This window comes from Poromitra crassiceps (assembly GCF_964638095.1).
Source record: "Poromitra crassiceps genome assembly, chromosome: 20".
Taxonomy (NCBI): domain Eukaryota; kingdom Metazoa; phylum Chordata; class Actinopteri; order Beryciformes; family Melamphaidae; genus Poromitra; species Poromitra crassiceps.
The window spans coordinates 3429380-3439909 of record NC_139637.1 but is presented as its reverse complement, the minus strand read 5'-3'; the positions used below and the strand labels follow the sequence as shown (position 1 = coordinate 3439909).

At 47.4% G+C, this 10530-nt stretch overlaps 1 protein-coding gene across 1 annotated transcript in view; it reads right to left on the bottom strand.

Moving 5' to 3' along the window:
- Positions 1-1637: 1637 nt before the first annotated feature.
- The window catches only part of plxna2 (plexin A2), a gene marked incomplete at its 5' end in the record, with an annotated part of 155546 nt that continues 146653 nt past the window's right edge, over positions 1638-10530 (bottom strand). Inside the window, 5 exons of the mRNA XM_083656475.1 lie at positions 1638-1756; positions 7508-7658; positions 9245-9457; positions 9555-9724; positions 10341-10525. Coding sequence (XP_083512601.1) covers positions 1661-1756; positions 7508-7658; positions 9245-9457; positions 9555-9724; positions 10341-10525 — 815 coding nt within the window. The 3' untranslated portion in view covers positions 1638-1660. The remainder of the gene's footprint in view (positions 1757-7507; positions 7659-9244; positions 9458-9554; positions 9725-10340; positions 10526-10530) is intronic.

Genomic DNA, 10530 nt, shown 5'->3' with positions numbered 1-10530 from the left:
TGACAGGATCTTTTGGCACATAGTCGAACTAGACCCACGCAGGCTTCTTATTGTCTGTGCGAAGACATTGGTGGTGTGGCTGGGCTAAGGAACCTCCCATCAGCTAGCATCTCTCAACAGCTAGCATATCATCAGCTAGCATCTCAACAGGCCAGCATGGAGCTGGCGTGACTCGTTGGCACTTGAAAAATCAAAGATGGACCCTTAGAACACTTGTGATGTGTGATAGCATGCATGCAAAGTACACAAGGATTTGATCAAGTCCCCAAAGAGATACAAACAGTGGTTATATAGTGGAGAGTTTTAGCCTAGGGCCGCCATTATGGCCCCCTGGTCGTCCATTTTGGAAGGGCTCTTGTCTCGTCTTCACTAACTGGTAGTTGTACGTATGAGCAGCGGGGTCACACCAGTGACCGCCACAATGCAGACTATACACACTCTCCTATAGTACAGAGTGATTTGGTAACAGGTTAAATAATGTTTGGGACGGACCTGGACAGACTGGGGCCAGGATGGAAGAATGGACATGTTCACTTTGACTAGTAGCTACTGTAACTATCTATAGAGCTCAGTTCAACTGACGCCCTTTTTGTTTGCAAAACTCAAATAGACTAACAGACAAACAAACAAAAAACATTTGTACATTCACATACACTGATTGACGAGTATCAACCGGTACATAGACAGATGAGCTAACAGCTGAGCAGAGCCTTGGACATCAGTGTGATGCTGGACTGAAGGTCGCAGCCGAAATACACTATGGACGTCATCTCCATCATCCCCAAGTTCAGGTGCAAGCATGCTGGTTGAACTTTTGACCGCCACGGGTGGAGTTCCATTTGACTCTCAGACACTGAGGACACATTTCATGGTTTCCTGTACACTTCTGATTGGATAAAAAGCAGAGGTTTTGTCCGTGTCACGTGAAGCATCAGTCTGTAACGTGCCTGAGGAGGGAGGGAGGGAGGGAGTGAGAGAAGACATGGACCACGCCTGTGTTGATCACAGCGCCACCCTGAGGCGGTGCCATGTCTTTATACAAGGATGCGTAATATGGGACCCTGCTGGGCGCCGGATGTTTCAACTGCAACTGATAAGATTCAAATGTACACGTAAAAAAATAAAATTTGAGAAGTCTGAACGCAAAAACTCGGCAACGATATCTCAGCTGTCTCTGTGTCACACTCGGATGCGAGTGTGTGGAGAATAAATCCGCTTCTCCATCTTCCATTTTGCAGTCTCGCAGCAGTGTCTTCGTAAGTACACACACGCACACAAACGAAACTGTATGCATGTGTGTGCGTTTGTGTGGTGTGTGTACTTACGAAGACACTGCTGCCGAGACTGGAAAAATGAAGATGAAGAAGCGGATTTATTCTCCCCAGAATCGCATCCGAGCCTGATGCCATCACCAGCTCAGACAGCTCGAGATCATCCGTCTGCCCGAGTCTCTTGCCCGTCTCAGACTGTCTCAAATCTGATACTTTGTTTTACGTGTCCGACTGTGGATATATAGGGGGTCCCAGGTCCGGTCCGTGGTTCTGGCTCCCACAGTGAGAGGTAAGTAAAGGTGGGACCTTTTGGGGTGGTCCTGCGGAGGCTGTGGTCCCCCCCCCCCCGCCCCCCTTCTCTCTCTGTCTCGCTCCATAGGGGGTCGCTCTCAGCTCTCCATGGACATGGCTGAGATGAGCTGCTCCACCTTGTAGCCCAGCCTCTGCTTCCTGGCCTGCTCGTCCTGCTCCAGGGCGCTCGTGATCTGTGGTGGGACAACACAGCGCGGTCAAACACCTTCAAGATACATGATGTCACTGCATCCTTACAATAGAGAGGCAAAGTGACCGCCTACTTCCTGCTTCAGCACTGTACCAGAGGTTTTCATCCGCCATTTATTTTCCCATGGACATTTTGTAAAAAGCTTATAAAAATAGTTTTACTTGGTCAAACCAAACGGTTCAGATATATTTAGAAACGGGAGAGACCATAGAACATTTCACTCTGACCAAAACAAAAAAAAAGACAGAAAAAATATTTTCTTTAAATGCGCGATTTTTAAACGTTTTGGTCTGAGTGAAATGTTATGTGGTCTCTCCGGTTTCTAAATATATCTGTACCGTTTGGTTTGACGAAGTAAAACTATTTTTATACGCATTTTACGAAATGTCTATGGGAAAATAAATGGCGGATGAAAATATCTGGTACAGTGCTGAAGCAGGAAGCGACGTTCCACTTTGGCTCTCTATAAAGATACATGATGTGACTGCATCCTTACAAACTGCTTAGGATAACCGGATTTGATTGGATATTAGTTTTCTGCTGTTATTTTCAAAATCCAGAATTTCAAGACATATTCCTGTAGGGGGTGGAACATGTGATTTTAGGTTTCTATATGGGGGGACATAAAAAGGAAACTCGGGGGGGGGGGGGGGCACACACACACATCAGTGCCTTTGTCAAAGAAAATTATGTAATATTTGTGCAATAGCCTTTCGCGTTTCATCTCCTGCATCCCTCTCTGTAAATGTGCCGTTTGTCAGGTGGGGTTCAAAGGGGATTGAGACAGGGTCTCCTCTCTGTGCTCATCATCTGCTGTCTGCCGTCACGTCAACATGAGTGTGTGTCAGTGTGTCAGGATGACACCAGCACGCATGGTAAAGCTGTTTCATGTGAATGTCAAACTGGAAAGATCATACCAAGCCAGAGCAATATGGGCCATGCGTTCATCGCCGTCACTATGGATCTCTATAATGTATTTCAACATGTCACACATCAAAGGCTGCATCGCTACTATTGTAGCTATTCTTCTGGATACTTCCAGGATGTGAGATAAGATACCATGTGATGTATAATATGTATACTGTAGCCTATGTGTATTCACATGAATCTGATTTGATAATGCTATATCCATTGGTGACCCCGCCCCCCCTAAATGTAACGTTTGATTCAATAATTGATAATTCAATCAAAACAGTTGAACGGCCCTGTGGTGGCTGCACAAAGGACTATAGAGAGACACATGCACCTTCATGTCCGCGGGCACTTTAAGGATTGAGATTTCACGGGCTGGCGAGAGTGAGAGTGTAAAGCCCAGTTTAGACCAAAGATTCACGACGAGACTGGATGCAACTAACCCTTTCTAACCGCTTCCTGTTCTTCAAGGGAAGTGACCCAGACCAGGAAATAAAAGAGGAGGTGAAAAACGGTCTCTATAAAACGAGAATAAAACATTCTGATAAAAGTGGTGTCAACATGAAAACGTCTGAGCTTCCGTCTCGCTGCAGACCATCATCCACCTGCTGGCTCGCCCACCATGGTTCCTCTCCTCACCTCACTGTACCTGCAATTAGAGGCGGGCAGCTTCAGGCAGGGCATCTCCTCCATCTATTATTAAGCTGGAGCACTGTATGCAGGTGTAGCTCCCACTGCTATCTCACTAAGCCATTTAAGACCTGCTCTGCTCTGGCCTGGTTAGCCCACCCCATTAAAGGCCGGCTTTACCGTGGGGAATATGAATATATATTAAATCTCACGCCCCTAAGGTTTTCGAATCCGTTGAAATCTTTGAAATTGGTTGTTTCCCGCCAGAGATATCACCAGAAATCCACTCTGTGTGGAGGGGGGGGGGGGGGTGGTGGAGGGGAGGGGCGGGTGCGGGGACCCGAAATACTACATTTCCCACAATGCACTGGGCTCGCGTGGCCTTCGTTTTCATGCCCACCCCTCAGGCATTTGGCTGATATCAAACTCCAGTAGGTGGCGGTAATGCACATATATGTTTGCCAACCGCCATAAAACTCAAAGAAGAAGAAGAAGAAGAAGGCTTCGACAATAAAAGATACAAAGAAGAAGAAATAAATCGAAAATAAAATTGCCTCCAAATTGCACCAAATGTAAACGGTAGTATATATGTCGGGAGATGTCTTCATAAATTTTTTTTCATGCATTTTAAGGCATTTTCGTAGGAGTTACGCGCATCTGATGTTGTAACTATTTTCTGTAAAAATGTGTAAAAATGGGTACATTGCTCAGCGTTGATTTCGTTACTTCAACTCACCTACTACTAGATGTAAAATTTGACGAGCTTTCCAATGCCGCCAGTCCCGTGTCGATTAGTGCTTCCGTTCCCGAGATAATGGTCTCTTTGCAAGGAACTATGGGAAGCTAACCTAGCTACAGTATGCTATGCGGGTGAACAAGATGGCTGCCTTTTGCTCTTCGTCGAGAGCTCTGAAGGGGCGTGGAGGACCTCTAGAGGCGGGACCATGGCTCACAAGACTTGTAGTTCATAGGCGCTCGAGTTCCGCAAGCGGGGAGGGAAGCCGGGTGACGCATAACGCGTCATCCGGCTTCCCTAAAAATGTGAGAGATGCCTGATAGGTCAGGCAGTGAAGCTCCAATTTCTAAATATTTCAACGGATTCTAAAACCTTAGGGGCGTGAGATTGATATATATTCATATTCCCCACGGTAAAGCCGTCCTTTAAGGAGACCAGATTTCCGGACAATTCCGGTTTCATGTGTTTTGACCATGGTACTGTAATAAAGTACGGTTCAGGCTGACTGATATTGCTCCAAAATCCCAGCAAGACCTTGAGGAACACCACGTTAGACATTTGGAGATTGCACTAAATGAGTAACATCTGTAGCATGACATGGTTGGTTGGGACCACTGGATGTCTATCTTCATTATAGCTTGAGCCTCTGAAAGGCAGTCATGTCGGCCGTGGATGAAGAGTAGAAAATCGGGGACATTTTCGGTGACCGCTCCAGCCGGGGACAGGTCACCAAAAACGGGGACTGTCCCCGGAAATCGGGGACGTCTGGTCATCTTACGCCAGTGGTTCTCAAATCTTTTCACATGAAGGACCCCTAAACTGACAAAGATTAGACCACGGACCCCCATTTGATAGGATTTTGTCCCACGGTCCCCCATATGATAATAAGATTGATGATTTTAGATGTTTTATTACAGAAAGTGTATAAAACCCATGACCAAAATAGTCATTGTGTTACTTATGAATGGAATTATAACGAAAATAAATGACCCCCCTTTTGGCTGGGGACCCCCTGAAACCCCCTCAAGGACCCCTGGGGGTCCCCGGACCCCCATTTGAGAACCACTGCGGCACTGCAGCGGAACAAGTGTTAAGAGGAGAGAGTATATTTGTGTATACATGTCTACGTGTGTGTGTGTGTGTGTGTGTGTGTGTGTGTGTGTGTGTGTGTGTGTGTGTGTGTGTGAGAGAGAGTGTGTGTGTGTGTGTGAGTGTGTGTGTGTACGCGTGTGTGTGTGTGTGTGTGTGTGTGTGTGTGTGTGTGTGTGTGTGTGTGTGTGTGGATCTGACAGCTACAACGGCGGAGGAGGAGGCAGCACAAGTAAGTGTGCGTGAGGTACAAGAGGACAGTGGGAAGGAAGTGTGGTAGAGAGTGAGAGTCAATGGGAAGGTGACTGGGTAGGAAAGGAAAGGAAAGAGAGAGAGAGAGAGAGAGAGAGAGCGAGAGAGAGAGAGCGAGAGAGAGCGAGAGAGAGCGAGAGAGAGAGAGAGAGAGAGAGAGAGAGAGAGAGAGAGAGAGAGAGAGAGAGAGAATGAGAGAGAGAGAGCATGTGGTACAACATAAAGGTCAGGCTAATGCTTCCCAGAGGAGGAGCTGACATTAAAAGCAGAACGTCTCCATAACTGTTCTCTCTCTTTCTCTCCTTTTCTCCCTATCTCTACATCCCTCCTTTCCTATGCTTCCTCTGGCAGTGTGTGTGTGTGTGTGTGTGTGTGTGTGTGTGTGAGTGCATGTATGTGTGTGTATGCGTGCGTGTGTATGTGCGTGTGCGTGCGTGTATGTGTGTGTATGTGGTGTGTGTGCGTGCGTGTGTGTGCGTGCGCGTGTGTGTGTGTGCATGCGTGCGTGTGTGTGTGCGCATGTGTATGTGGTGTGCGTGTGTGTCTGTGTGTGTGTTGCCTCTGATTCGGCTCATGAGAGCGTTACAGAACAGGCAGCGTTCTTGAACACAGCTCAGGGGAGAGCACAGGGCTGTGTGTGTATGTGGTCTGTGTGTGTGTGTGTGTGTGTGTGTGTGTGTGTGTGTGTGTGTGTGTGTGTGTGTGTGTGTGTGTGTGTGTGTGTGTGTGTGTGTGTGTGCAGCTCAGGGGAGAGCACAGGGCTGCTGCCTCAGAGAGCTTCTCCTCTCCACATCAGACACACTGCAGGCCTGTTAAGCTCCAGTCTCTGTAGACCTCTGGGCTTAGGGGGAAGACTTCTGAAGACTCACAGCTGACCTCACTAACTGGTCTCAGCTGTGGACAGTCTGGGAATAACGCCCAGTGATCTCACTACCTTCACACAACCATTTACTGTCAAACAAATATTGTCTTTTTTATGTTATTATTAGGTCGTCCTCCGACGAGCGCAACTGGAGTCTCCATTGTTTGGCTTTAATGCTGTGTGAGGACTGAGGGACGCACCTCCGTCCTCTCAGCCCGTACCAGTCCCAGTTGCCAGTGCCTTGCTCAGGGGCACTGACGTGAGCATTAACCCTAACATACATGTCTATGATGGTGGGAGGAAACCGGAGCACCCAGAGAAAACCCACACGAACACAGGGAGAACATGCAAACTCCACACAGAAAGGACCTGGGACGGACCGGGGTTCGAACCCGGGGACCTTCTTGCTTTGAGGCAACTACAGCGCTAACCACTGAGCCACTGAATTGTGTACGGAAGAGTATTGGGGCCACAATGTGAAAATCGTACCTGCGTTCTGAGATTAAAGTGAATGTTAAAATTCCAAGAATAAAGTCAAAATCTCAGAATTCTCAGTTTAAAGTCAGAATTCCAAAATTGAAGTCGGAACTAAAATAAATCACATGACCCTAATCCTTTTCCATAATTGCTTCTATAGAGAGGCAAAGTGAAACGTCACTTCCTGCTTTCTCTCTGTACCAGCGCTGCGAAAAATATGAATGGCGGTGGACGGAGAATTAGATGACTTTTTTGATCCTGTTTGAATTGGGCCACGGGGTGCCAACGCTAATTTTGTCAATTTAAAACATAACTTTGCATGTCAAGAAAGTCACAGTTTGTCGTCAAACTGAAACGTAGGGGTTAGTTTCGTATAAAAACGACATAGCTTGTGGAAGCTCGTGGCATGTCGCCGGTCTTCAGCTTTGCCGGTAGAGAAAGTGACGTCACTTAGGTGACAGTGTATGTAGTCTTTCTGATTTATAACTTCTAGTGCAACAGTTTGGCGACAAACTGCGACTTTCTTGACATGCAAAGTTACGTTTTAAATTGACAAAATTAGCGTTGGCACCCCGTGGCACAATTCAAACGGGATCAAAAAAGTAACCTTATTCTCACGTTCACCGCCATTCATATCTTTCGCAGCGCTGGTATACAGGGAGAAAGCAGGAAGTGACGTTTCACTTTGCCTCTCAGGTGTTTGTGTGTGTGTGTGTGTGTGTGTGTGTGTGTGTGTGTGTGTGTGTGTGTGTGTCCACCATGCAGATTGCACTGACCTCCTCGCTGTACTTGCTGACGTAGGAGTAGATCTCGTTGAGGGCGCTGAGCATGTTGAACTCTGTGGAGTGGAGGCGGGCCTGCTCTGCCAGGTAGGCGTTCATGTCCTGGTCGCTGATGGCTGGCAGGCGGTTGATGTCAGCGTAGTACCTGAGGGAACCACACGGCAAGCGCTTAGCAACACTTAGCATCACTCGCGCAGAGGCTCACTGACTCTCTGGAAGAGCACAACTGAGACTTTCTTTACAGTCTTAGGCCATGTCCACACGGAGACGGAAGCTATCTTTTTTTTTTTCGTTTCAGAAAAGTTTTCCATAAACATGGAAACGTTTCAAGAAATGTGTGTATCCACATGAAACCACTGAAACCGCTGTAGAATAACAGAGAAAGACAATCTCGTCAATAATGGCATACAACCTCTAGGGGCGCACAGTCTATAATGTGTATCTCACTGTAGCAGCAGCTTAAACCCTTGGCTTTGCGGGGAGGTTTGCCATGTCGATGAATAAAATGATGAAACCTACAGTATACAGGCAAATGCAGAGCTGTTCAGCAGGGCTGATGGTCTCCCTGTAGCCTACAATATAGAACGTTAACTATCGGTGACATTCCTGATATCATCCACTTCCATGATCTTTAGACATGTTGCAAACACATCCCAGCATATTGGCCGCTCCTGCACATCACAGCACAGGCTAAATGATGCAACATAAATATACATTATATAAACTCATGGCATAAATGTGTTTTTATTGGAAAAAGTCGCGTCAAGTAAGCTAAAGTCTTGTTGGAGTGGACACGAGCGGATATCACAGACATCACAGTGCAACCGCGTGTTCCTCAAACCTCTCACTTCCCTATTCACGTTGTATTTACGAGGGCTATATATAGGGCAAGAGAGTATGTTGGTTTCACTCAGGGTTTACATTTCATTTCATTTCATTTTGTCCAATATTAAAATATTCCAGAATTGCATGTTGTATTAAAAATAAATATAATTTCTATCTAACACGTTAAGCCTGATTTTGTTTGTGTTATTGTAAAAATGTAGCCGCCGCTAAGCCTTCTGGGAAATATCCGATGAAGGGAGGGGAGGGGTGGATGGGTAGAGTCAGCTGTGGAGCCCTGAGGATGTTGTAGGCTACACGCTGTTCTCCGTGTCCACTTGTTGCTGACCGTGGTAATAGAGGAGCATTATATTTTGCTGCAAGATCCCCACTGCTGTAGCACGAACGTTACTGCCATGATTGTTATTGTTGCTGGTGGAGAGAGGTGGGGCTATGGCATCATCGTTTCAGGAAAGATGCGTATGGGTTGTAAACACGGAAATGCAAGGGTGTCGTCTTCAGATTTAATCACTCTGGGACCCGTTTTGAAAAATTAGCGTATACTCCCAGAACGTATAGTCCCAGAACGCGGTTCCATCTGGACGAAACGTCTATATGACAAAAAACTTTAGCGGATACACCTAAACTCGTCTCCGTGTGGACATGGCCTTATAGTCGTATTCCAGCCATAACATCGTTCTCACTCGCAATACAAGCCCGCTAACAGTCATTCACAAAGAGCTTTTAAAGAATCTGATTGAGAGACAGAAGCAAGAGATGAGATAATTGTAAATCTCTTTTTCCCAGTGGATCTGAGTCTCTATTGGAAGAAGATACAGGAGAAAAAAAGATGTGGGGATAGAATAGCGAGGATGGGCGTAGTCGTGTGTAAAATGCAACGACTCTTACCTCTCCACCCAGCTCTTGTAGTTGGGTATATCTTTAGCGTATAGCAGCTTGTTGGACGGGGAGTCTTTGCCCAGGCGGTGCTCTGAGGTGGAGCAGGAGTCCATGAAGGTCTGGGCCACCACAGACAGACAGGCGTCCGTGATGCTGCTCTTATGGATGTCAAACACAAACTGGGGGTTCTTGATCACGTTGACCCAGAAACGCAGCGGCAGGCTGGAGGATGGAGACAGGGAGGATGAGGTTAGACTTCAGCTCTATTTTACAAGGATATAAAATTAAAATGTTCTAAAATTTCTAAAAGGTCACTTACCAGTTGCTCTTCCACGTGTGACGCACGTCGGTGTCGTGAATGTCGTGCTTGTCCGCCTGCTCGTCCAGGAAGTCAAACATGTATTTGATGGCCAGGGGAAGGGCGCTCCCTCGGTGAACAGTGCTGAACAACGTCTCAAAGAGGTCATCGACAAACTTCTGTAGCGTGCCCTGGGAGGAGACAAGACACACCAGGCGACCATTAACACTCGACGGGCAAAGAGGAGACAACGCCAGACCCATCATCAACACAGCCAAGAAGAGACCGAAGCCCTGAAGCCGTGAAGCATGCCTAGTGCCGAAGCTGATAGCAGCCACACAGAGCACTCCCATGGGAGATAAGCCAGCACGTGATAAGATCTCTACAGATACAGAGGTGTGCGAGTGCTTAGATCCATAGATCAGTGAGGGGGGAGAGTGTTGAGGTACCTTGGTAGCTAGCAGCCTGGTCAGGTAGATTTCAGATCATAGATCAGTGAGGGGGGAGAGTGTTGAGGTACCTTGGTAGCTAGCAGCCTGGTCAGGTAGATTTCAGATCATAGATCAGTGAGGGGGGAGAGTGTTGAGGTACCTTGGTAGCTAGCAGCCTGGTCAGGTAGATCTCAGAGATCATAGATCAGTGAGGGGGGAGAGTGTTGAGGTACCTTGATAGCTAGCAGCCTGGTCAGGTAGATCTCAGAGATCATAGATCAGTGAGGGGGGAGTGTTGAGGTACCTTGATAGCTAGCAGCCTGGTCAGGTAGACCTCAGAGACCATAGATCAGTGAGGGGGGGAGTGTTGAGGTACCTTGGTAGCTAGCAGCCTGGTCAGGTAGATCTCAGAGACCATCTTGCTGCCGCGGTCTCCCTCCTTCTGGTCTCCGTGCTCGTGGTTCTTCACCAGGTGCCACACCTTCACCCCGCTCTCCAGGTCGGGGGTGATCATCGGCGCGCGCGAACGGAGGCTGTCAGGGCTGCCCGTGTAGCGGAATGAAGAG